Source organism: Megascapheus bottae, chromosome 9 (assembly GCF_031878675.1).
Source record: "Megascapheus bottae isolate mThoBot1 chromosome 9, mThoBot2.hap1, whole genome shotgun sequence".
Taxonomy (NCBI): Eukaryota; Metazoa; Chordata; class Mammalia; order Rodentia; family Geomyidae; genus Megascapheus; species Megascapheus bottae.
Window position 1 is genome coordinate 61,906,869 of NC_143517.1, and position 27,135 is coordinate 61,934,003.

General features: G+C 44.2%; 1 protein-coding gene and 1 long non-coding RNA gene across 2 annotated transcripts in view; one reads left to right on the top strand and one right to left on the bottom strand.

The window, feature by feature from the left end:
- The window catches only part of Tg (thyroglobulin), a 165,754-nt gene that overhangs the window by 33,003 nt on the left and 105,616 nt on the right, over positions 1–27,135 (top strand). The window contains exons 21-31 of the mRNA XM_090339436.1: positions 1,869–2,018; positions 3,266–3,436; positions 5,832–5,948; positions 7,379–7,494; positions 9,249–9,357; positions 13,097–13,282; positions 19,386–19,553; positions 22,391–22,456; positions 23,474–23,554; positions 24,183–24,320; positions 24,956–25,132. Coding sequence (XP_090195562.1) covers positions 1,869–2,018; positions 3,266–3,436; positions 5,832–5,948; positions 7,379–7,494; positions 9,249–9,357; positions 13,097–13,282; positions 19,386–19,553; positions 22,391–22,456; positions 23,474–23,554; positions 24,183–24,320; positions 24,956–25,132 — 1,479 coding nt within the window. The remainder of the gene's footprint in view (positions 1–1,868; positions 2,019–3,265; positions 3,437–5,831; positions 5,949–7,378; positions 7,495–9,248; positions 9,358–13,096; positions 13,283–19,385; positions 19,554–22,390; positions 22,457–23,473; positions 23,555–24,182; positions 24,321–24,955; positions 25,133–27,135) is intronic.
- Positions 14,571–17,836, bottom strand: LOC150059268 (uncharacterized). The gene is made up of 3 exons (XR_016536626.1): positions 17,691–17,836; positions 16,729–16,822; positions 14,571–15,513 (listed from the first exon to the last, which is right to left on the bottom strand). It is a non-coding gene; the product is annotated as an uncharacterized LOC150059268 (long non-coding RNA).

A 27,135-nucleotide genomic window follows, 5' to 3' on the forward strand; every position in this document is an offset into this window, starting at 1 on the left:
TGTGCGTGTGTGTGTGTGTGCGTGTGTGTTCACGTGCACATTCACTAAAGGTGCCAAAGTGCTAATAAATGTTCTGGAAATAGAGATTAGTGTAAAGCCAAGAAGTCCTGAAGTGGTGTGTCTATGCTTTAGACTGCAGAAGAGTGAAGTCTGTAGGGTATGTGGCAGGAAGTGGGCCAGAGAGATAGGTGGGGCCCTCCTCTCTGTCTTGAGAGGAGCCATCTACTGAGGGGATGAATGGTATTGGTCTGCTTGTTACAGTCTCCTTCTGACCTTTAGTGCCAGTAGGTAGAAAAGACTCTACATGAGAACGAGAGGATCATGGGGGGAAAGGACATACATGCCTGGGGCAGAGAGGAGATCTGGGGCTTGTTGAGTCGCAGCATAAAGGAAGCTCTCTTCTTTCTGTTCTGCCCACTCCGTGGGTTGTGTAGAAAGACTGGCGAGCAAACTTTTATTTGGTTTTAGCATTAAATTTGGAGTGCTTGTACTCATAAAAGTAATCCCAGTTCTAAAGTGCTGGAGTTGATCGTCAACAACCTGGCTCATGAAAATAACGAAATTCTGCTCACTGGGGAAGATAGTTGGCTTGAGGCAGATCAGAAAGCACTGGACACTGCTCCGTCTCCAGGATGTGCTTTAAGCTTCTGATTTACTCCGAAATGCCAAGGGTACACGCAGAACGGACACAGGTGGTTGCTATATCAACACTGGCTCCATTCTGGTGCATCTCACTCCATCGCGCTGATTTCTTTACCAGAGGAGTTTTTTTGGACGGGGGATAGAACACAGGCATTGATGTAGAGGTGAGGAGAGGAGGTTGCAGTTTCACCTCTCTTGACCTCACTGCCTGGCCAACCTTTACCTTGATCCTCAGTTGACTATAATCTAGAATAGAGACGGTGCCTTTCTCATTGGGTTGTGGGCTAACACTTTAAAACATCTGGCTCTATATTGGGTATGTTTTATACATTTATTCCCCACTGCCTTTTCCACAAAAGTCGACTACAACGTCCTGCATGAACACCCTGAGATTCAGCTTTCTTCCCTCGCAGTCTGTCCATCTTCATTCCTGCTATTTTACTCCTAGACAAACTCATAAATTCTGGCTCCATGGCTGGCTTTGCTGGACATTTTTTCTTGCTTTTTCTTGATTACGATGAGAGTGTTGCACTTGATGCCATCCCTGAGATTTCTGTTTTTCTGCCTTGCTTCCTGGGATTCTTTTTATCATTTAGGCTCAAGGGTCACCCTTCAGAGGGTCCTTCCATTATCAATATGCACCATTTTATACAAGTCTGCCTTCCTCATCCTCTGCAAAAGAAAAGGTTAATGTGCCTTTGTCACAACTTTATTTTAGCTTTGGAGCTGAGGTTGACCTGGTTCTCGGTGGATATTCTTTTTTCCACAAGCCATTGTGCTGGTTTTAGAATGCCACAAACCCCATATTCTGGGGCTGTCACTGTAAAGCTAGTGTTTAGTTCTTTTTTATTGTATTTTATTGGCAGAGTGATGTTTAGAGGGGTTATAGCTACATTGGTCAGGTAGTGGGTACATTACTTCTTGAACACTGATATGCTCTCCCATGTTTTTCTCCCACTTTCCCTTCCCCCACCCCTCCCAATCATCTTGTTTTTCCCCTTCTCTTCCCTATTTCAAATAAACAAATGAACGCATATACACTATACGAGGTACCAAAGTCAGATACAGTAACAACATGAGATAAACCATAAGGGGGAAAAAAAGAGAAAGAAATAACTTCACATAGTAACATTAAGAAAATAATCGCAAAGATAAACCTCTTGTTTCCATATCCTGGAGTTTACTTTGCTTCTTTCACCTCACTTCTATGTACTTTTCTTTCCTAGTTATGTGTCCTGCCGGCAGCTATTCTCACGATGAGCAATGCATTCCCTGTCCTGTTGGGTTCTACCAAGAACATGTAGGCAGCGTGGCCTGTGTCCCGTGTCCTATGGGCAGAACAACTGTGAGCACCGGAGCATTCAGCCAGAGTCACTGTAAGTCCTTAGGCTGTGTTGCAGTAGCTGCTTCCTTGTCCTGGGGACTGTCCTGGGTATGAGAAGGTGTTTGGTGGTAGCACGAGTCTGTATCTACTAGATGCTGACAGTACCCACTCCCCCAAATTTTCATTATGAGGCATCGCTCTGGACATCACCAGATGTCACTTGGATGAGGACAGGAGACACAACTGTCCACCATTAAGAAACACTGGCACATGGAAAAAAATGAGACTAACTAGGCGGGCTAACTTTCTAGAGGTTTCTTTTGGTATACGGTTCTGGAGGTACAAAGCATTGTGGGCTGCATGAACGATGGTAGTTCTGAGGCTCTGAGGGCATTAGGCAAAAGACAAGGAGGGTGGTTGTGTCTGTATGTGATTCTTGTCTCTCTGCCTATACTATTTGTAGCTTATTCTTTGGATGATCAAAACCCAGGGCTTCATGCACAATAGATAGGCACTCTAGCACCGAGCCATACTTCACCTTTATTTTGCTTTGTTCTTGGACATGTGCCTGGACCTCGATCTACTGAATTAGGGTTTCCATCATAGTTAAGATGGCAGACACGTGCTATCATACCTAGCTTCTTCTGCTGGGATGGAGTCTCACTGACTTTTCTTCCTGGCTGGCCTGAAGCCATCCTCCTTATGGTCCCAATCTCCCACAAAGTTGAGATGACAAACATGTCATCTACTTCTTATCAAACTATCAAGATGCAATCAAGGGGCTCTACCCAATTGTATTATCTAATGGCCTGGTCTAGTCCTAATCACTCCCAGACCTCTCCCAGTCAGCACAGTCTGAGTAAGTTTCCACCCTCTTCATGCCTCACAGTGGGGGTGAATTTCACCTGAATCTGAGGGAACAAGCCCCATTGGAGTCAAGATGTGCAGTAGAGGAGAGTAAATGGCGAAGGGCCTTTCCAACAAGAGCCAGGAGCTGAGGCAGCAGCCACGAGACTGGTGCTTCAGCCTGGGTTTCAGTAGATTGGAAACAGGGGAGGAGTTCTTGAAGTCCAAAGAATGTAATGAGGCCCAGAGTGCATTCACAGCACTGGGATGGAGGATGCTTTCTGTATCTGAACAGGAGACTGAGTGACATGCTTTCAGGGGGATGGGGGCACTGAAGACTTTTAAGCCCGAATGTGTAAAATGGGTGATTTATCCATCTGGCTGGTACCTGGGGCCTTGGAGTTGGAGTGGGAGGGACCCCAGGATCTTGTCTATGTCCATGTCTCCTTCCAGGTGTCACTGACTGTCAAAAGAATGAGGAGGGCCTGCAGTGTGACCAGGATGGCCAGTACCAAGCCAGCCAGAGGGACAGAAGTAGTGGAATGGCCTTCTGCGTGGATGGCGAAGGGCAGAGACTGTTGTGGTCTCAGACAGAGGCTCCACTCTCAGATACCCAGTGTCTCAGTATGTGCTTGTGGATACAGTAGCTGTGGTGATGGGATGGCATCTCTGGGACTCTATAGAAAGGGGGCGACCTGGGATAATCATTTGTTTCCCACTTTAAATTTTGAAAAATTTTACCTTATGTGAGATTGCATGGTTAGTAGATGAACAAGTACTCTCCATCTGGATCTGATAATTGTTAATGATTAGTATTTTTTGAATCATTTGAAAGCAATTTTATGACAGCATAAGATCCTACTCTTAAATACTTCAGTATGCATAAGAAATGAATCTTTAATAAAGATTCACCTATCAATGCATCCATTCCTGGAGGCAGCTTGCTTCTGCGAGTCAGATGGCATGTCACTCTTGGACATTGTGGAAACACTGGGTAGTCAGTCCTTAATCTATAACTTACTTGCTGGGTGATCCAGAACAAGTTGTTCAGTGTCTCTGATGCTCAGTGTCCTTGGTATGTTTTCTGTGATAGAAAGTCCATGGTTTCTGATAGAGTAGATGAGATTTTTACCTAGATTTATTGTCTCTCATTAAGTGCATGTGAATTTATTGACTTGATGTTAAACAATGGAAATGCAAGGTTCATTTATAAAACAGTGTATGTGATGAGTGATTCTATACATGCTTGAAAAGATGCCTGCAAAGGACCAATGCTTTCATAGTTTAGTCTTATAGATAAATCATAACTTTCCATTTTTATTTCATAATTTTTTCACTAGCATCAACTTCATTCGCAGTTTCAGTGTGTTTCACTATTGTTCATCTTCTAATTTTATCTTTCTCTCTCCTCTCTAATACTCTCAAACTTCCCCACAATTACAAACATGCTTTGCACATGCACAGTTTTCTATGTGTTTACATGTTTATGTTGTCTTTTCATTCTAGCATCTACACATGGGAGATAAGGTTTGACCTTAGTTCTGTGGAATCTGGATTTCTTCACTTAATATGATAACCTCCAGTTTCATCCATTTACTTGCACACACACATTTTTTTTTACTTTATGGCTGAGTAATACTCTGTGTATACCACATCTTATTGGCCCAGTCGTGATGCTAGCGCATCTTGACTGCAGTCAAGTTATGGAAACAGTGTTATAATGAATGTGAGTGTGCAGATGATTTTATTATATCTTACCATTCCATTGGATAAATGCTGAAGAGTGGTATCACTGGATCATTTAATAGTTCTAACTCTAGTTTTTTGGAGGAACTTTCATACTGTTCCATAGTGGTTGTCGTGGTTTACATTCTGACCAACAGTGTGTGAGCGTTCCTTTCCCACACATGCTCACCAGCATTAGTTGTTTGTGTTTTCTGTAGCCATTAGTACTGGAGTGAGATGAAAGTTCAATGTCACTTTTATTTGTATTTCCATTATGGCAAGGATATTGAGCGTTTCTTCATGTATTTATTGGCCATTTGTATTTCCTCTATTGGGAGTTGTCTGTTCTGTTTATTCACCCATTTATTTGATTTTTTGATAGTTTAGTGATTTTAGCTTCCTATAGATTCTGATTATTGTTTTCTCATTGTATCCATAGCCAGCAAAGATTTTTATCCCCTTATGTAAACTATCTCTGTAGTTTAGTGACTACTTCCTTTTCTGTGCAGAAGCCTTTTAGTTTGATACGATCCCATTTTTCAATTCATACCCTTACTAGCTAAGTGATGAGAGTTCTATTTGTGCTAGGTACCTGAAAAATTTGGTCGCCCTAAGTTGTTTGTGGCCTAGATGATGGACCTTGTTCAGTAACAATTGTATCCCATATTTTTTGCTTCATAAGGATTGGGATTCAAGTCATGTAGCCTTGGAAAATTATCTTTCTTCTTCCCTCCTAGTCTGTTAGCAGGTGGCACTGCCTTTCCTAACAAGCGGACCTGGAGTATGCCTATGGTAACTGGAGACGCAGATGCTAACTTACAGCTTAGATAATCACTGTTGTACAAATGCCTGAGCCATACACCATGCCCGTATGCATATGTCTGCCTTTTCTTTTTAAAAGTAACTTACCTCATTTCAGAAAGAATTCAAGTTGTTTCAGGAACAGAATATTTCCCCCCCTAAACATCATTGTGTGATATAATTGCCATTCAAAGACAAGAACAAGGAAGTACAAGTTTAGATAGTAAAAAATGAGAAATGATAAGAAGTTATTTTTTTCTTTTCTTGCTAATAAGGCAGAAAGGGAGAAAATTGGAAAGTTATACTGGTCATGAATAGAGGTGAGGTAGCATGCCTGAGATCTCTTATAAAAGACTTTCTGAACTTTAAGGGAATTATGGGGTGTAGCCTCTTGATTTAAAAATAAAACTGAACTGCTGGTTTGCAATAAAGCTATTGTCACAATACATTATACCCTACAAGGGCAGACTTTGCAAATCTGTTTTATTTTTAGTGATGCAGAAATTTGAGAAGGCTCCAGCATGGAAGGTAGTCTTCAGTGCTAATGTTCAAGCCATGATCAACTCTAAAGTCCCTGTTTCTGAATCCCCACTGGTCCAGTGCTTGGCAGGTAAGGAATGTGGAAAGATGGGTACATGGAGAATGGTGTAGAATGTGCTCTGTCAATTTTGGAAAACACATTATATCAAACCACTTAAAGTATAATGAAAAACACAGCTTATCATAGGCCTTATAAACCAACTGATGTCCACGATGCATGCATGAACTATGACTTCATTGCAGAATTTATCATGTATCTACCATAGACTAAGAATTATAATACATACCTAGGGATATAAATGGATGAACTTAGTTCACTGAAAAGCCATTTGTCCATGAAGAGACAATAATAAGAAATATTTTCTAAACATGTAGAGACACTCCCTGTTGCCACTGTATCTATCCATAGTGGCTGATGTTGTCACAAGTTACAGATGAGAAAAAGAAGGCATGGAGATTATTAGTTTGTTCAAACTTGTTCAGTGGCACTGTCCTAACAAACAGCAGTGCTTAAACTCAAGCCAGCTAATGGCTAGAAGGCCAGTCATCTCAATTGTAGAGTTAGGCCTTCTTCGGTGACCACATCTGGTATAGATACCGAGGAAAAGACCCTTGGAGGATGGTTAAGTTGAGTATACACTGCTGTTTGTATCATAAATACAGTACTGAACAAATCTGGAAAGCACATGGTGTTTGTTTGCGGGAACAAGTCCTCAGTGAGTGAACCTGAGGTGCCAGCATCAAGAAAGCAACCTGGATGCAGAATTATAGCAGTTATTTATGCTGGATGGAAGATCCTATTCCTCCACACCTGTGCATAAACATGGTGGCAGCAACATGTCATGACCTGGAAAGGCACACCGGAGAGTCAGGCAGAATAAGAGAATGGAAGATCACATGGCACAAGGCAAGCAGACAGGACACTCTAGTCTACGTGTTAGTATCAGGAAATGGATCATCCAACCAGGCCAGCCTTGGAAACTGACTGAGATGAAGATGATGAGAAATGGTTGAGCAAGAGAGTGAGGTTGTCTTCAGAGGTCTGAAAAGGCACTATCTTTTCAGAAAAGGAGACAACCTGTGTAGATCAGCAGGGTGCATGCACCAGGCCTCTGCTGACCTTCTTTGTCTGCCTAGACAAAGTGCCAAAGGGTGTGGGAGACAGCTTGACTGTGTGGGTATAGTGTGTATGTGTGCACGTGCCTGTGTGTGGTATAATGTGGATAGAAGTGCAGTTTGTGTGTGGCATAGCGTGAGTGTGGTCCACCAGGATTAGTGTGTATGGTGCAAAATGAATGCTGGGTACAGAGTGAGTGTGTGCATACTGTGTGAATGTGATGGTACAGGTGTGAGTGTAGATGTGGATATAGTGTGAGTTCATGTGTGTGTGTGTGGTACAATGTGTTAATGTGGGGGTGGATACAGTGTATGGACTGGGGTAGTGCAGGGAAGCCTTTGTCTGAGACAGCCCTGTGGGGACTGCCCCATTGGTGTTTACAGACTGTGCAGAGGACGAGGCCTGCAGCTTCCTTACAGTGTCCACAATGGGGTCAGAAGTCTCATGTGATTTCTATGCTTGGACAAATGACAACTTCGTCTGCACAACTTCTGGGCAGGTAGGCACGATGATTTCACTCCTTTCCGTCCTGCCTCAGACGTGCTCCACTGTCCTCTGCAGGTGATCAGGTGAAAGGAGAGGATTGGTGATCGCGGCCCCTTTTTATTCTTCTTGAAAGCCCTGAGCCTTTGGAGTTGGCAGCTGCCACAGGCCAGAGTCTGACCGAGAAGGCGATAATGCCAGGAGAAGCTTCCCATCCTGACAGCCTCAGAAGGGCACATCAGTGTATAAGACCCATATCTCTACCCCTCAGGTCCTGATGCCCTGGGGTCACTGTCCACAGTCCTAAATACAACCTTCCCGTGGAGTCTAGGACACTTTGTAATATCACCAGTAGTGGTATATGGCATGGCCCTGTGCCTAAGATTTTTTATTCAAAATATATTCATAAACAGCATGCTGGAAGAAACCTGGGGAGAAGGCTTTGTCCCTGAGTTTTAGGGCTCTTGAGCTAGAGTTTAGTTATGAGACATAGAGAGCAATGAGGAAAGGCCTGGGGTTCATATCCCAGCCCAATACTTGCATGAGGCTATTTGGGCATATTGTGTGGGAATAATAATGGTACCTATGTCACCAGATCATTGAGAGGACTAAACAAGTTCCTGTGTGGAACAACAAGTGATCATTAGGATTATCATTATTGTTGATGATATAACCAGCAACCTACCCTCAAGTCAGAAGAGCAGGGAATTCAAGCTACGCCATTATTAAGGATTCTCTCCAGTGACTTGGGCTCTCCATTCAGTCATAGATCAAGGAGTGGTACTTAACACTGGTCATCTCTCAGCCCTGGTTGTCCACCCTGGCCAATATAAGCGTCCCAGCCTCAACTTCCTCTCTAGCACTGTACAGAGTGGACTCTGCCAAGGCAGGCACTCAGGGTACTGGGTTTTGTCTTCCTAGGTCCAGATAACTGCCTATCATCTACCAAGACACAACTAGGGCAGGTTTCTACTCCACTAGGCCTCCTGCCTGAGAGCCTGTCAGGTCTACAGAAGCCTCTTCCCTTTTTACTTTCCAAAATCCCTTCCCTTCCTCCCCAGCCTTCACCTCTTCAGTGAGTGTAGGCTTTCCAAACAACCATCGGAGCTGTCTACAAATAGCCTATGCTTTAGTCCTGCCTTCCAAAAGATTTCCACAGCAAACTTTAAGTCTTTCAACCATGGGAGGGAGGGCAAACTTCTGGCAACAAAACACAAGTGGATATGGTCAAATTTATACTGTCCCACCTATGATAGAATCACTAAAAAGAAACTAGAAGAGAGATCAGAGGTAACCAAGAATAGAAGTATTTATCTCTGGGTTCTGACTGGACTGTCGCCATACTTAGAACTTACATGGCTCTAGTGTCTCCTCCCTGTCTAGTCATTTCTGCTCCAACTAGACCTAGTCTCAAAATACCCAAGGAATTTTGGTCTCTGAGCTTGGTGTTTCCTCCTCTTGAAATCCCTGTTCTCATCTCACCTAGTCCACTCCTATTTCCAGACATCAGACCCTTTCCCAGATTCACTTTCTCTGGGAAATGTTTCTAGGTCCCGATTGTCAGTGGAATCTCCAATCAAACATCTTTGTAGCTAACCCTGGGCTGGAATTAATTGTTCTCAGGTCTATTTGCTCTAGTAGTCCACGGGGTAGGACTCTTATTTATCTTTGAGGTCTCACTGCCTGGCCACTGGTAGAGTTTGGTAAATGTGTATTGAGTTGAACTGTTTCACACCTCAGGGAGATAACGCAATGTTTTTCCATCTTCAGGAACAAGATTCTTTGGGGAGCACAAAGGCTCCCAGCTTCAGAAGTCTTATGTGCCAGGTGAAAGTGAGGAACGGTGATGCAGATTCTCTGGCTGTGTATTTGAAGAAGGGTAGGTTGGTGAAGCTGATGTGCTTGAGGCAGCTGAGGCTTTCCTCGGCCTTTGATTGGAGCTGGTTTCCAGTAGGCTGCATTTAGCAGGGAACAGGCAGTCCTTTCATTGACGCCATGTTCTGACGCTGGCTTCTCCCAATCCAGCCTGTAGCAGGTTCCAGCCATCTTTGCCTGCAGATAGGCAATGGTCCCCAACTCCTGCCAAATGATTTCCATACTACATTTATTTGGGCCCTCAGGTCGCATCCCCAACCCACCCTGTAGGAGCTAAATCTCAGGCAAAGTAAATGCATGGGATTTGGGCAGAACCCAGCCTGTTCAGAGTGGAGCCCTCCTCATACAAGACCAGAATACCTCCTGTAATAAGAGCATCATGGGAGGGCCTGAGCTCAGCTTGCTGCAGATGTCCCTTTTGGGCCCCTGACTCCTGCAGCTTCTCACTTTACTGGATTTTCCCAACCCTTTCCTTCCAACCTATCTGGACCTCTAAGGGCTGCCTCAGCCTCTGTGCTCAGGGGACTCCCTCCCTAGTTGCAGTGCATGCTCATTACCTTGTGGGACTTTGAGCTGTAAATCGTGAGCTAGGGACTCTGGAGGCTTGAGATCCTGCATATTTAACAAACCCCAAGGGCTGGACACATACTTTTAGCCGTAAGAAGAATAAAACTATAGAAGCGGTAGCTGATTATTTGGCCTTTCAGTTCTATCTTCCCTTGTAGAAAGGCACAGAGGGGAACAGGATCTTGTTTGTCATCACATAATCTTTCATCACCAGTCTGAGGGGCTTGGCTTGAACCTGCTCTGCTGCACAGAGGATGATAAGGAGACGGCTACCAAGAGTCCTGTAGCCTCCCTTTTGCTACCTGACCAGCTGGCCTCCAGTCCCTATCTGCAGGGCAGTGAGGGACCTGTAATGTGGAGCTCAGTTCTGGACTGTGGTTTGTTCCACATTCCCTGTTCTTTTTCTGTTTTTAACTGTAAGTTTGAAGGTGATGTACAGAGGTACAGAGGGGTTACAATTATATAGGTCAGGTAATGAGTTCAGTTCTTTTTGAACAGTGTCACCCTTTCTCTTACTTTCTCCCAGTTTCTTTCTTCCTGACACCCCTCTCCCACAAGTTGTATAGCTTGTTTTCGACTGTGCTCCCCTATAACCTCCCCCAAAACAGAAACTTACAAACAAGACAAAAGGTGCAGAGAGCAAAAACAGCAACAAGGGGTGGGAAAAAAAAAAGATCCTCTTGTTTCCATGTCTTGGAATTCATTTTGGCAAACATTTTGGGGTCGTGTGTGTGTGTGTGTGTGTGTGTGTGTGTGTGTGTGTGTGTGTGTGTGTGTGTGTCTGTGATGGGGCTTGAACCTGGCCTGAGTGCTGTCCCTGAGCTCTTCAGCTCAAGGCTATGGACCGACCCTTGAGCCAAGCCCCACTTCCTATTTTCTAGAGATTAATTGGAGATAAGAGTCTCAAGTCCTTTTGTGCCACTGCTGCTTTGAACCTTGATCCTCAGATCTCAGCCTCCTGAGTAGCTAGGATTACAGGCGTGAGCCACCTCGCCCGGCTTCGATAAACATTTTATGATCCTATGCACATAGCTATTTGGGCCTTTGTGATTCCCTCCTGAGAATATTCTTCCTAAGAATATTCCCTGTGTGAATGTTTAGTGCCCTGTGTAATTTATCACGTTCAAGTCCATTCTTTGGTTTTTTACCAGCTCCCGAGTTTACATCTCAATATATAGGCAGGTTCCAGTTATGACAACTGAGGGGCATTCCCTGCTCTTTCTCCCTCCTTTCCCAGTGGTTCTGAGAGTCAGGATGTGAGGGTCAGGATGCTTGCTATGCCTGTTGTAGCTGTGTGGTCTCAGGTCCATTTCTGGACATTCTGGTTCTCATGTCCTCATGAATAAACAGGGGTCCGCCAGGTGCGACGGCTGGGCACTAAAGCCCCTGAGACTCTTATCTCCAGTTAACCACCAGAAAATTGGAATGGCACTGTGGCTCAAGGAGTACAGTCGTAGGTAGCCTTGAGCTGAATAGCTCAGGGATAGTACCCAGGCCCAGAGTTCAAGTCCCATAACGGACAAAAACAAAAACAAAACAAAAAACAAGCAATAAAACCCCAGGGGCCATACTTAGACCCAGATAATGGGGTTTGGGACAAGGTGGCCCAGATGAGGGTCTCAAAGAAGCCCTTGGAACACAGCAAAGCTTGACAAGCATAGGACTATTCTTTCTTGTTAAGAAGTGTACCAATGGCCACAGACAGTAACTGTGGGATAGAAGACACCTAGTAGCAGCTAGAATTAGGACTTGGGGTAGATAAGAAAGAAGATAGAGTGTATTTCCTTGATGTTTACAGCTAAGACCTGTTCATTATAACTTAGTATTTATTCTAATTATTTTTGCCAGTCATTTTTACAAAATAGGAATTATTTTCTAAAAATCAAAATAAACAAGTAACACTTATTAAAATGTTCCTTAAAACCATAATTTAGACTTTTAATTACATTACTTTTTTTAAAGCAATTGTATTTCCTTTTTTTGTCTTTTTTATTGTAATTAATAGAAGGGTTACATTATATTCACCAGATAGAAGGTGCATTGCTTAACAGTCTAAAAGCAATTGTATTTCTTCAGTGTTCGCTGTTTTGTCCTCTTCCTCCTTGCCTTCTGAAAACTTATACTTGGAGAAAGATGACAATGGGAATTGGGACCCTTCATTTGAACTTGGCTTGCCTTTTTTTGTTTGGTTTGGTTTGCTGGTTTGTTTAAAGCAGAGGCAGCATGCTAGCTATGCTGTCCTGGAGGGGAAGGGCAGCTGGTTCAGACAATCCGCCTCCAGGCTCCTGCCTCATCTGTTCATCTCCATCTCAGATCAGGAACAATTTTATTCTTTTCCTGGTAAATGGTACCATATGTCACCAGAGAGCAGTGACGAACAGTCCTTCATAGTCCTTGGCACCTGCAGACACCTAATCAAGTCCAGTCATTTTTCTCACCCTAAGTAACCCAGAAGGATGGGACCTTGATCTGTCATCCAGCACCATCTGCATCCTGTTCCTACTTGTTGTCTGTGAGCCTGGAACTTGAAGAAAAGCATGTGACTCTTGGCATCAGAAGAAGCAATGCTGGCAGGCTACTCACACATTGCGTAGCCCAACCCTCATGCACAGATAAGGGGTAGAAAGGAGACCCTTTCGCCATATTGTACTCAGAGCCACCCTGAATTCAGAAGGCTCTCCCTGATCTGCCACAGTGTCCAGGATATGACTGCCTCGTGCAGCAGCACACTCATCACTGGGCACCCATCAGAGAAAAGGGCTTTAGTGACCCCTGTTGCTGGAGTGTGAGTAGCCTGAGTTACAGAGTGATGGAGGAATGAGTTCAGCAATGTAGTCATTTCAAAGGGCAGTGAATGCTTGAACTAGAGTGAAATAGAATGACTGGATGAGGATGGATGTGAGCTGTTCTGGGGTGGTCAGGAAGGAGCCACAGCGGAGGAGCCATTAGGACTGAGACCTGAAGGATGAGGAAGTGTCTGCCATGTAAAGGTCTATTTGGTGGCCATGCCCTGTGGGATACTAAGACATGGTAGGTACTAGGTCAGCAGAACCGCAGGGATAAAGATCACCTATGAACCTGTGCTTCCAAAATGATGGTTATCCATCAAATAATGACCTCTGTTCCACTCTGTATATTCTTGAGATCTTTTTAATCTTCCTTCTGCCTCTTCCCAGGCCAAGACTTACCAACAACAGGCCAGAAACGCTTTGGACCAACTGGTTTCCAAAACACACTTTCTGGGTTGTACAACCCCGTGGTGTTCTCTAGAGCCAACCTGACTGATGCTCACCTCTTCTGCCAGCTTGCCTGTGACCGTGACTCCTGCTGTGATGGCTTTATCCTCACACAGATCAAAGCAGGTAAGGCCGAGGGTGAGGCCAGGTCTGGGGAGGGACAGGGAATATGTGGGCAGCTGAAACCAGGACCTATAGTGTGGAATCTGGTTGGGGATGAAGAATTTGCAGGTGTGAGGCCATCCTACCAAAAGACGGTAATATTCACACAAGAGAAGGTCATATATGTAAAGTCAGGGGTAAGCCTCCCGCTGCCCATCTCACCCTAATGTGATCACTTCTCATTGTCACATTGGTTTATTTGTTGTTGTTGTTTTAGTTTTACAAAGCCATAAAAAACAAAGGCCCCTAAGAAGTGCAATCATTTGCTTAGGGTTGTATAGCTTGCAAAGGCAAGACTGGGTAGAACTGAGGTCCATCTGCAGCAGCATCTTACTTCCACCAGCAGGCTTACAGCCTGATGGCCACAACTGATCATAAACTGTCAGCTCATAGTCACTGCTCGTGACCATTCTTTATCTATTATGTGCCTACTGGATACTAGGTCCTGTGTAATTTTTGATGACAATGGTAAGAAGTGTCTCTGTTTATAGAAGCAAACTCTTTTCTGCCATTTTAACCTCTTCTTTTGATAAGTCTCTCTTTAGTTCCCTTGTCCATTTAGTGAATGGTTTGTTGGGTTTGGGGGGGATTAGTTTCTTGAGTTCCCTGTAGATACTGGATATTAAGCATTTATCTGATGTATTATTGGTAAATATCTTTTCCCAGTTGGTTGGCTGTCTTTCTACTTTAGTAGCTATGCTTTTTATCTGGGCAGAAACTCTTTATTTTTAGGTAGTCCCATTTATTGAGTCTCTCTCTAATTTGTTGTGACCCTGGGATTCTGTTCAGGAATCGTTTGCCTGTGCCTATGAGTTCCAGTGTCTCTCCATCTCTATCATGTAGCAGTTTCACGGTTTCTGGTCTGATGTTGAGATCTTGGACCCACTTTGAGTTAATGCTTGTGCATGGAGAAAGGCTAGGGTCAATTTTTAGTTTTCTGCATGTGGCTGCCCAGTTTTGCTAGCACCAATAATTGAATAGGCTGTGTTTGTTCCACTGTATATCTTTGGCTCCTTGGTCAAATACAAGTTGACTTTAGGTATGTGGTTCTATTTCCGGATCTTTTCTTCTGTTCCATTGATCTTCTGGTCTATTTTTGTGCCAATACCATGCTGTTTTTGTTATTATGGCTCTATAGTAGAGTTTGAAGTCTGGTATTGTAATACTACCTGCATTGCTCTTTTTGGCTAGAATTGTTTTGCTATTCTAGGTCTTTTCTTGTTCCATATGAACCTTTGGATTGTATCTTCTATTTCCATAAAGAATGTCTTTGGGATTTTGATAGGGATTACATTGAATTTGTATATCAATTTTGGCAGTATGGCCATTTTCACTCTATTGGTTCTCCCTACCCGTGAGCATGGGATGTCTTTCCATTTCCTGCTGTCCTCTTTAATTTCTTTTGTTAGCCTTTTATAGTTTTAATTAAATAATTCATTTACATCTTTGGTAAAGTTAATTCATAAGTATTTTATTTTTGGGGGGGCTACTGCACATGGGATCATTTTCTTGATTTTGCCTTCTGTTTGTGTATTGTTGGCGTACAAGAAGGCTACTAACTTCTGAAGGTTAATTTTGTATCCTGCTACTTTGCTAAAGTGGTTTATTAATTCTAGGAGTTTGGGAGTGGAGTTTATTGGGTCAGTCAAGTAGAGGATCATGTCATCTCTGATGAGGGATAGTTTAATTTCTTCTTTCCCCATGTGGATCCCTTTGATGTCCTTCTGTTGCCTTATTGCTCTGGCTAAGGGTTCCAGCCCAATATTGAAGAGAAGTGGAGAGAGTGGACAACCCTGTCTGGTTACTGATTTTAAGGTAAATGGTTCCAGTCTTTCTCTATTTAGTATAATACTGGTTGTAGGTTTGTCATTTATGGCTTTAATTATTTTAAGGAATGTACCTCTTATTCCTATTTTTTCTAGTGCTTTCAACATGAATGATGCTATATTTTGTCAAATGCCTTCTGTCACTTTCTTGTTCTTTGATCTTGGGCAAGTTGCTTAAATGAAGTTGCACTTCTGTTGAGAGAAGGATGCTTTCTATTTGACTGTTCATAAAGGTGAGGGGCACAGCTACCAGCTGTGAACCAACTGTGATGTGCTAGTAACTCAGTAACCCATTCACATGACAGCCATGTCCACTTCACCTTCACAGCAGAAAGCCAGGACCAGCTATGAGACTTGTGGCATCAGCTCCTGGAATCAAAGTTTAAAAAACAAATCAAATAGCTTAGTAGTCCTTCTAAGGCCCTCACTTTGTTCAACAATAAAATTTAATGAATCACTGTACATTAGCAACCCAATGAGTACACAGTGGACGTTAGGAACAGAGAGAAGGTACCTTGTGTATGGGAAGAAGGCAGAGTGTACAATGACCTTCATTGATTGGTGGATGGATCCCTTCATTTATTCCCTCAGGCCTGTGTGCTGTCATTCAACCCATACATACAAAGCCCTACCTGGCCGGGCTCAGTAACTAAGGCTGCATCTGATGGGCCCAGGACAGATAGAGAGAGTAGGAGCTTTGGGGGATGAAGGAGGGTGAGACCAAGGGAATTTGGTGGCCATCTGGGAGAGGAGAGGTGGGGCCAGGTTTTATGGGATTGACAGATGAGAAGATGGAGCGACCCAGAGTAGGCATCCTTGGGAGCTGAGCAAGAAGTAAGGAGACATTCTATCTGAAAGATATTAACTTAAGATACAGGGCTTCTCAGGAGGCAGGTATCAGTGGTATGGCCAGCTTCAGGACTCTCTCTATATCCCAGCTGTCTCCATGAAGCTGGAACCTCTTATTTCCAAATTCTCGGGGTCCAACTGTCTCTTCTTTCCACCTTTCTTTCTTCTCTTTTTCCTTAGCTGATCTCTGTAACCCAGTGCTCTCTCTGACTCCCTGCACTGAGGCAAATGCAATCTTCTTACCCTCTTTCTTCTTAAAAACCTAATGGATTAGCACAGCAGAGTCTGCCCTCCAGCTTTCCTCTAGCTCCTGTTCCAAGTTTTTCTTACTGTCAGACTCTGTGTGTTGGGGCTCTATTATACCCTTGCCCTTTCTCCCCTTCTGCTAAATTCTTGTTGTGTTTTATCATCTTTGGGATCCAGATTTGCTGCACCCTATCTCTGTAATCTCTAGTAAGCTTGCACTATTTTGCTCTTGGTAATGGTGCCAGTCTCTTATCTACTATCTTCTTGCCAGGTTCTTAATTGGCTATCCCACAAGTGGCCTCATGCTGCTCTAAGCTCCACTCATGCTTTTCTCTCTATATATCACTGCACCCCTCTGTGACCAAGTGAACAGTCCCTCTCCCTAATAAATCGGGACTCCCTCAGCTGGGCAATAGCCGTCTATCTTAGGACAGTCACGATACAGAGAAATGAAGTAGACTGGCAGACCTGAGAAAGGTAAGAGCTTACCTAGTTCTCAGATCCCTGCAGTCCACACCATTCACTTGACTCACCCTTCTTGATCCAGAGTTCCAAGAGCTGGTGCCTCTCCCAGTGCCAATATCTTCTCTCAGGTCATGAGGGAGAAAGGGATAATGGTTAGTTACTAGCCCCTGAAAAAATGAAATATTACGTTACAAACATATGTTTTGTCCTAGTCAGACAGATTAATTGAGAGAATGTTGGACAATGTTGGAATGATTTTTTTGTCTCTTCTGGGGCTTGAACTCACAGCCTGGGTGCTGTCCCTGACATCTTTTGCACAAGGCTAGTGCTCTACCACTTGAACCACAGTGACACTTCAGGCTTTCTAGTGGTTAATTGGAGATAAAAGTCTCTCAGATTTTTTTTACCCTGGCTGGCTTTGAACCATGGTCCTCAGATCTCAGCCTCCTGAGCAACTAGGATTACAGGTGTGATCTACCAGTGCCTGGCAATGTAGAGTTTTTTCATTTGGTAGAGAAGAGGGATAGAGTGGCATATAAGATGCTTCTGGGGAGAGGAAGAAAGAAGAGGTAGTTGGAGCTATCTGTGGTGCAGGGGTAGGGAGCCCAAACAGCAGGGCTTGGCCTGAGAAAGACAGGTGGGAAAGGCTGGTCCAAGCCATGGAGAACTTTGAGGGTTGTGCTAATGGCTGATTCTCTTTTGAGAACCATTGGGTGTGGAGCCATTGAAGGGTTTAAGGACACCTCTGCATTTAGAAACCAGCTTCAGGCAGGAGCCCAGAGAAAGGGCTTCCAATGGCATGGACCATCAGTGAGGTGCTTCCCGAGGAGCTGGGCAGGAGGGCTGGGCATTGGTGAGGAGCTTCCCTAGGAGATGGTAGGAGAGCTGGTAGATTAGGTGACAGGGAGGTGGAGAAAGGAAGATGGATTCAACAGGCCTCTGAACATGGGGCTGAAGGAAGAGATAGGTGAGTTCAGCTTGCTCACCTGGCTCCAGAGTCTGTTTCTGTGGTACATAACGGAAGACGTGGGACAAGGAAGAGATTTCAGGAAGCCCAGGGGGCCATTAAGCTTGAAAGACCTTCAAAATGTCATCCAAATGTGTACCAGCTTTTGGATGCCGAGTTCCAGGGCTCAGAAAGAGCTTGTGGGTGTGGCTGTCAAAGTGAAGCTCGCCAGCCTGAGGGGTCTCAGAGGCATGGGAATGACCAAGATTTTTAGGAAGAAAAATAGACAAAAACAGAAGATGAAACGATGGGACTGATGCCAAAACAACACACTTGGAAATGGCAATGAATCTATCCACAGACATAAAAGACACTGCCAGGCAGTAGGCGGAGATCCAGGGAGGGGTGTCTGGTGGAACTACAGTAGGTGGAACGGGATGGGCCTGTAGGGATCCATGGGCCATCTCTACTACTGCCGAGAACTCCAGAGAAGACTCCTGAAATGTAGAGGTTAGCTCACAGTGGTGTATTCATGGATAATAACTATGTCTTGTTGGAGAGGCGGGACAGGAAACCAGACTGGAGTGAGTCTCCTCCTAAGGTTATTTCCAGTTTCTGTATCCTGTGGTTGTATTATGTGGATTCATAATAGTGCTTACACAGGAGGAAGCATTTTATAAACACACATGCATTTGCACACACCACACATACACACACATACACACACACGCGTGCGCACGTGTCTTTATGTGTATTTAGGAGCTCTGCAATTCAAGTCCAGGATGTCTCCTTGAACTAAATATATCTTCTGTAAAGGCTGCAACTTCCCCAGATGTTCAACTACTCCCTAGACCCTATCGTATTTCACACTGGAAAGCTTGACTTCATTTTCCTTAGGCTCATATATGGAAGAACCATTTTGTTCCATGGAGCAGCAAGCCCACAAAATCCTTTTTCCATGACATTTCTGGCTGAAAGCTTGCCTGCTCTTCCCCTCAAGTCTAAGCTGTGGTCTGTGAACTGTGCTGAGCTGAACCGTACCCTCCCATTGCAGGAAGTTAACCCTCTTCCAAGCACACAGGAGGTGTCTGGCTGGTATTCATTTAGACTTGCCCAGTGTGCAGATGAGGGGTTTTCATTTGTAGAGCTTTGGCTGGATCTGCTGGTCACTGGGGAATAGAATCCCACCATATCCTTCTACCACAGCCTGAAACTCATTTAACTTTCTAGTAGATTTCCCCTCACTCTTCCCCTGCCCAAGCCTCCCATGTCTAAAACATTCCAGACTACTCCCACCTCTTCCAATCTCCAGCTCCACCGCTGGCTCTGTCTGCACCCTTGCAGCGCTCCCACTGTCTATTGCCATTCTGCTATTGTTAACAACTAGAATGACATTCTGTTGCCTCAGTTTCCTCCTTAGTCACATGAGGTGACCTAAGGAGGTCAGTGATTTTTGAACGTGTCTGTGCACCAGACTCTACAGACATTAAGTCCCAAATGCCATCTAGGCCTCCGTGGGACATCATCAAGTTACAGTCAAGCTCTGTGTTTCCACATCATCTAAGTACCCTGGTTTGGGAACCACACACAAGAGGATCCCTCGGGTCATCTTGACAAGGGGAAAGTCTGAAGGGAGGCTGGGGTTCCAGTCCACTCTATTCCAGCGCACAGGTTTGGCTCTGGGTGGCCACACTGGCCTCTCTCACTCTCGCATCTCCTCTCTGTGGCTGTGCAGGGCCCACCATCTGTGGACTTCTGAGCTCTCCTGATGTCCTGCTTTGCCACATCAGTGACTGGAGGGCTGCCTCTGACACCGAGGCCCAAACTACGTGTCCTGGGGTGACATACGACCAGGGGAGCCACCGAGTGACCCTGAGCATGGGAGGCCAGGAGTTCATGAAGAGTAAGTCTCGACTTTTTTATGGTATGCTATTTTCCCCATTGGCAAGGCCCTCTGCTAACCTCTCAGTTGCCCCCACTGCCTCCTGAGGAATTCATGCTCTGGAAGGAAAATGGCACCGTTCGTGGGCCCCAGCAGCTGCCGTGGAAAGGAACAGGGTGTCCGTGGGGTGCGTCTACACATCTCACAGGCTCACTTGGGAGCCTCAAGTCGCTGCCAGCTGGGTGATCCAGGCTGGCCATGGCCAGGAGGCCGGCCTGTTTTCTACAGGTCTCATTCACCTTGGGCTGAGAATACATTCTGGCAAGCAGCAGAAGTGGAACAGAGCAAGGCTGAGGCTGGGTCCTGACAGGTCACCATTCCTGCCTCCTTCGCATGCCTTAGGAGAAAGACAAAGGGTGGGGGAAAAACTCTGGTCCTAGAGTGGGAGGAGCTGCAAGGATGAAGGATGAGCCCAAATGCATGAACCCACCCCCAAACCAGCATCCCCAGGCATTTCTCCCTGGCAGTGAGGAAACTCCAGGTGATTTTGCTGCAATGCATATTCTAATTGCTAGACACAGTATTCAAGGCCATGTTTTATGAAGTCAGTGAACAGAAAAGATCATGGAGCTTTCTCCTTCCTCTGCTGACTTATTTTGCAGACATATAAACCTTGGCCTAGAAAGTTGGTGATCCTCTGTCCCACCCACTCCTTAATTCACAGTTGGGGAAGGGGGATAACTGAACTCCTGTAGCTCTAACTGCCTCTCTTAGATGAGCCTATCAGGAGGAAGGGTGCCCCTCTCTGTCCTGATGTCTTGGGGGACATCCAGCAAGATGAACATCATGAAATGTTTACCTTCTGTCTGGACACATAGGTCTTCAGGCCTTGGTGACCCTAGGGTCAGAAATCTGTGTTCTGATGAGCAATCTCAGTGATGTTTACCTCTGTAACATAATGCCCACAAGTAGTGTCCTTCAAGCCAAGGGTTGGGTCACTGAGAATGCAGTCCAGGGCCTTGGCTCCCATCTTCCAGTTCCAGGAGAGCTGAGGGACTTATTCCTCTCTCCTCTTCTCTGCTCTGTCTGAACCCTGGAACCTGAATTCCACACTCAGGGCCAAGCTTCTTTTCCACCTTCTCAGTCAGTCAGATGGGTGGCATGGAGGCCCCTGGGGGACCAGACTGGAGGCTTTGTCTCTCTAGAACTCCTGAGCCTCTTGTCACTATAGAATGTGCCAGGGGCTGGCAGAGGAAGATGCTGAGACCCCATGCAGCTCTGATGGCGAGAGACTCTTGGTCCCCTTCTCCAGGAGGCTTCTTGAGGACCCGCAGAGATCCTGGCTTCCTCCTCTCAGAGCTTCTTTCCGTAGACCTCCTGCACTTAGGCCATGTCCTTGGCTGTGCAGACCTTTTAGGTCTGCATGTCGTATGGTGTTGAGTCCTGCCTTTGAGCAGGACTTGTACAAGTCGGGGCGTCTCCTCAGATTTGAGTCTTTGTTTGACAAGTGGAGTGATAACAGTGCTGACCACCATGACAGGAAGGCGGAGGGTGGCGGTGACAGTGCTCACAGAGCTGTCTCATGGGGCTTTTCTGCCAGCTCACTGTGAGTCAGGCACTGTGACCGTTTGCATGCCAGAGACTGCTTCACTGTCCTCGTTTTGCAGTTGAAGAAACGGAGGTGCATGGCAGTTAAGAGACTCCATGGGCTTTCTGAGCTGGCATGTGGGAGGGTGGGGTCTGCAAATTGTCCTGTGGGCTACAGTGGTGGTACTTGGCTATTCCTGGGGCAATTACCAATTCTTAGCACAGCGCTTGACCCACAGTGCTATTAGTTTTAGTATGTGTTATTCTTTGCTAATTTTTAAGGACTGGACAATGCCTTATTAACTTGTGCGTTCATACCACAGCACATAAAACCTGGCATAGAAAACATACATGATATGTGGCAGAATCATTCCCGAAGCCTGGAAAAAATATTGCAGAATCTGGTGGCATTCACCCAAGCCTAAATAGTTCCTTTTGTAGTAAATACGATCCAATTGCTTATTTACATGATGGCTACTAAACATATGGCATTCATTACCCTGTGAGGTAGTCCAGGGCTGAAGCAAGAATTTCAGGAAAGACATATGATAGATTTGTGGGCAGTGAATCAGTGTGACTTGCTTAAGTTAGAACGGGCGCTGGGTATGTGCTTGAGGAATGAGAAATGTGCCCTTGCCTGTCATTCCAAGAAAGAGGGATGACTAACTGGCATTCAAAGTCTCTGGAGGTTGTTAGGGCTCTAGGTATATGTGCTGGTATTCTGAAAGCAGGGTTAGGAAGAATGTCTTGTGATGGGCATATCCTAGGTGGTATTTACAGTTGCATGCTGCTTTATACAATCAGAAAGCTACCTTGGTTCTTGGTTGAAGAGACCTTGTTTTCCATAATAAGAAGTCAATACTTAAATATAGATCAACCAGAAAAAATGAAGAGTGGCTTCAATTTTTATTAAATTGAGAATGGCTGATAGATACACCTTCTTAAGAGCAAGTATTGCCAAAAGGGCTTTGTTTCCTTGAAGCCAGCCTGTAGCTCCTTAAGTGCACTTCCGCATTCTGTCACAGGTGACTTCTCACAACAGTCCCTTTGGTGCTTTGAACTGACCCACCTGAAGGCTAACCAGCTCTGATTTTGTACCAGAAGGGTTAGACTAAAGCTCCATAAGAGTTTTGTTGGACTCCACGTGGGAAGCATTTCTCAGGCTAACAAGGCTTTTGGGGAAAGGGGAAGATGGGTGATTTGGTGATGATGGATGCCCAGTGAGAACCAAGAGCATGCAAGCTTCTAACAGTCACACTCTTCCTTTTTAGATCTGACTGACCTGGAAGGAATTCAAGGCATTGCTACCAGTTTCCATCAAATTTATCTCTGGAAAGGTGAACCCATGGAAAGAGCAATAGAGTTGCGGGGCGGGAGTGGGGGGGACTCTGGCTCTGAGATTGAGATCTGCCATTATTCACAGGGCACTCAGCCATCACAAAGTGCTCCCAGGACTCCGTGCCCCATCACACCAGATACACACTCTCAAAGGAAACTATGAGAAAGGATGGAGGGCTGGGAAATGAAGTTCATGTGTTAAAGAGCAGGAGCTAGGAGGCAACCTCCAAGTACAGAAGGTATCTGTTAGGGTGACCTGAAGCCCAGGGCCGGTGGAAAAGGATGCTATGGAATTTTGCTAATATTTTTCAAATTCCAACATTTTTGCCAACAACTTGAAGGATTTAGGATAATTTTCTTTACTTCTTTGAGTCTCTGATTCTTCAAGCATAGAAGCCTCATTTTTTTTACTAGTCCTGAGGCTTGAACTCAAGGTCTGAACACTGTCCCTGGGCTTTCTCAAGGCCCATGCTCTACAACTTGAGCCACAGCACCACATTTGGCTTTTTCTATGCAAGTAGTACCAGGGAATAGAACCTGTGTCTTCATGCATGCTAGGCAAGCACTCTACCACTAGGCCAAACTCCTGCCCCCCACGAGCCTCATGTCTTATGTCACAGGTCTTATAACCAATGTTTATAAGCATTTCATCTACTGTAGAGAATTATCTGTAAATAATGGTAGCGTTATAGACAGACATAAATAGTTCTGTTACTGAGTAGTTGGCTGATGTTTGGAGCCAGGCTATGAGGTACATACTGGGTCCCTTCTGGTCTCATATCTGGTTCTGTGGGCCATGTGTGTTTCCTAAATTGCTTGTATCATCTTTCATTAAAAAAATTACCTGGGGGAGGGAAATGGGAACAAACATATGAGAAGGGGTAGCAATAATTGTTAAGTAATGTACCTTCTATCTGGCCAATATAATGTAACCCTTCTATTAATGACAATAAAAAATTAAAAAAATAGCACTCCTTTTTTTTATATCACCAGTGTTTGTCTTTTATCCTCCTTAGATTCTGACATGGGGTCTCGGCCTGAGTCTGTGGGATGTAGAAGAGACCTGGTACCAAGAGAAGACTCTCCAGCAGAAACAGGTATCAACTGACTGCACTATGGGTATGCAAACAGCAAGCTGGCATTACCAGCATCTGTGAGTTGCTGGAGTGTTTGCTGAGGAAGTTGTGTGAGGCAGCATGCATGTACACTGTGCTTCACTACTGAGGATAATGAGGAGCTTAAGAAGAGACGTAGGCTAGAGACCACAGCATGAGAAACAGTAGGAGAGATCAGGGGAATAGTTCAGCTGTGATGTTCAGATTTGGCACTGGGAAGAACAGATATCGATCTTCAAGGATGAAAGTGGCCAGTGGCCTAGGGCTTGGACTTCTAGTTGGCTTCAACAGTCAAAGGAGCATCGTTGGTCCAAACTTACAGTGAGGTGGACCTGACTCCACAGCTCCTTTGATAAAAGGCTTCTGTGGTTGTTACAGAGGAAAAGACCACCAGCCAGCTTCTCGGGTTTCTTCTAAACCAACATGTTTAACTTTTAGGCACGTTGGAATCTTTTAAAGAACCCCTCCTGGTTAGGCTCATGGCTTTATTGGTTCGAAACTGGCTCTGCTCTCACTTTACCTGGAATGCTTCTGTCTCTGTCTCCTACTCCCTGTTTTATATTTTCTGCAGAGATGAAGATGAAGGAAGTTGACTCCCTCCTTTTTTCAGGTTTGCTGGCAGATCTTTTCTCGCCTGTGGACACCACCCAGATCACTATCAGTGAAAGCCTATCCCTGCCCAGCCAACAGTACTGGCTCTTCAAACATCTATTTTCAGCTCAGCAGGCAAACCTGTGGTGCCTTTCCCGTAAGTGCCATTAGATTTCATTCTTTCATTCCCTCAGACTTTGGGTCACCATAAACTTTTTTACTTAATAGCTTCTGAGGCACAAGAAACACGAAGCTCAGTGGCATGATTTAAAGGATGCTACACTATTCAAAGAAAGACAATCAGGGATTTTTTGTGTCATTTTATTTTCTACTTTTCTCTCAAAGTGGGTTCCTTCCTTCCTTCCTTCCTTCCTTCCTTCCTTCCTTCCTTCCTCCCATTGTTGAATTTCTTTTTTAGGCTTTCTACTTTATTTTTTAAGTTCAAAACAAGACAGAATCAGTAGTGTTTCTTTCTTGTCTTCAAGCACTCACCAGTTTCATCCCCAAAGACTGTTGTAGATGGTAAATTGGGAATCAGTCTGTGCAGTCCAGGGTATCACCAAGTTTAAGATTTTTGCCTCACTCCACTTTGGCTGTGTTTTTCAGGACCATAGAGCCCCTTCCTCCCTAGACAGCAGAATTGCAGTATTCGGAGCCTTCCAAACAGGACAAGTACTATTATCCTGGGCCTCTAGCCTAAGAAGGGTCCCTACCAGACATTTTACTTAGAGGACCCCACTACTTAATGAATAATTGCAAAAGACTAAATACCAACTTTTCTCTTGCTTATAGGATGCATCCAGGAGTCCACTTTCTGCCAGCTGGCAGAGATAACAGAGAGTGGTCCCTTGCACTTTTCCTGCTCTCTCTATCCAGAGGCCCAGGTGTGTGATGAGCTCTTGGAGTCCAACACCAGTGGCTGCAGCCTGATACTGCGCCAGCAGCCAGATGTTCTGTTCCGGAAGAAAGGTGATCTACACAAAGCTTCTGCTTCTATTGACTTCAATTAGTTTTACAGGGGGATTTCATTTTATTTTTTCATTCTTATTTGTTTTTGTGTAGGTTACAGGGCTTGCACTCAGTGCATAAATGCTATCCTTGAACTTTTTCATTCAGGGCAAGTGCTCTACCACTCTGAGCCACAGCTCCACTTTCAGTATTCTAGTGATGAATTGGAGACAAGAGTCTCACAGAGTTTCCTGCCTGGGCTGGCTTTGAAGCACAGAATTTGGATCTCAGCTTCCTGATTAGCTAGGATTACAGCTGTGAACCACCAGCACCCGGCATGGAGATTTCGTTTTAACAAGCTCATTTATGTATATATACAATGCTTCTTGATCATAATCATTTCTTTAGGATTCTTCTTTCCCTCTCTCTTCTCCTGCAGTTAGTTCATCAAGTTACCTTGTTCCATTTCACACATATGTAAAATATTTAATCTATATGTACCTCCTCTTGTATCTGCTCCCCTCCCAATAATGGCTATACTACAGACAAGACATGTTTGAATTCTTAAATGCATGTGCTTGCTCAAGGGTGTTTCTTCATGGTATCACACACATGCATATACTATACTTTAGTCAGGTCAGATTAATCATACATACATGTGTGGATCTATAGATACACATGCATTTATATTGCATATATACATGATACAGATATCATATATAATATATACATAGCCACATGTATAATATATACAGACATATGCTTACATATATATTGATATTTTATATCTAACATCTACATAAAAAGAAAAATACCTGGCACTTGTCTCTCAAAGTCCGGTTTATTTCACTATGACAGTGCATCAGTTTCTTCACAAATGGCCTCATCTCATTCCTCTTTATAGCCAAATAAGATTACATTTTGTAAATCCTCCACATTTTCCTATCTTTTCATCACTTGTAGGACATCTGTGCTTATAACTTGGCTATTTTGAATAATGCTGGAACAAACATGAATGTGAAAGCACCTCTGATAAATCTAACTTATCCCTGTGGATAAATGCTTAATAGTGTTATTCCTGGATCTTATGTTGTTCTAATAGGGCTTTTTTTTCTGCTGCTTTGTGGTATTGCCATATTGATTTCCATAGTGTATGTACAAGTTTATAGTCCCCCACATGATATATTCTGATTCTTCTCTACCTACCTATTTGCCATCATTGTGGTTGCTTGTATTCTCAATACTAAGCATTCTCCCTGGAGTGGGGTGGTTCTCGCTGCCATTTTAATGTGATTTTTGTTATAGCCAGAGACTTTGGCAATTTGTACTTCCTTTGAAAATTATCTGCTCAGTTCATTTGCCCATTTATCAAATGAATTCTTCAATCTTGGAGGGGTTAATAGTTTAGCTACTTATATATTCTGGTTAGTCTTTAGTCAGATGTGTAGCTGATGAAGACATTCTCCCATTCCATGAACTGTCTTTTCAGCTTAGTGACTACTTCCTTTGCTGTGCAGAAACTTTTTTAGTTCAGTTTAATCTTCCCTTTAGTTCAGTTCATGATCCTCTCTGCCATTTTCTGAGCCCCTGGGAGTTATATTCAGCAAGGTCTTGCATATGGAATAAGTTCTAATATTTCCCATACTCTAGCAGTTTCTAGATTTCAGATCTTATACTTGGGTCTTTGATACATTTTACATTGATGTTAATGCAGGGTGAGGGAAAAGAATCCAGTTTCAGGATAGTACGTGTAGATACTCAGTTTTCTCAACACCATTTGTAGAAGAGACTGTCTTTCTCCAACATATATTTTGGCTCCTTTGTCAAAAATCACATGACTATATGTATGTAGTATGAACGTTTTGGGGTCTTGTCTGTTCCTTCTTTCTTATGAACTGAATTTCTAATGCATTGACTGCTCCATGGTGTCATAAACACCAAGATGAATTTGAGTTTTTAAAAACAACAACAATATGCTCTTTTTAGGCATGTGATGCCACTTGGAACCACATGGGATGATCTTG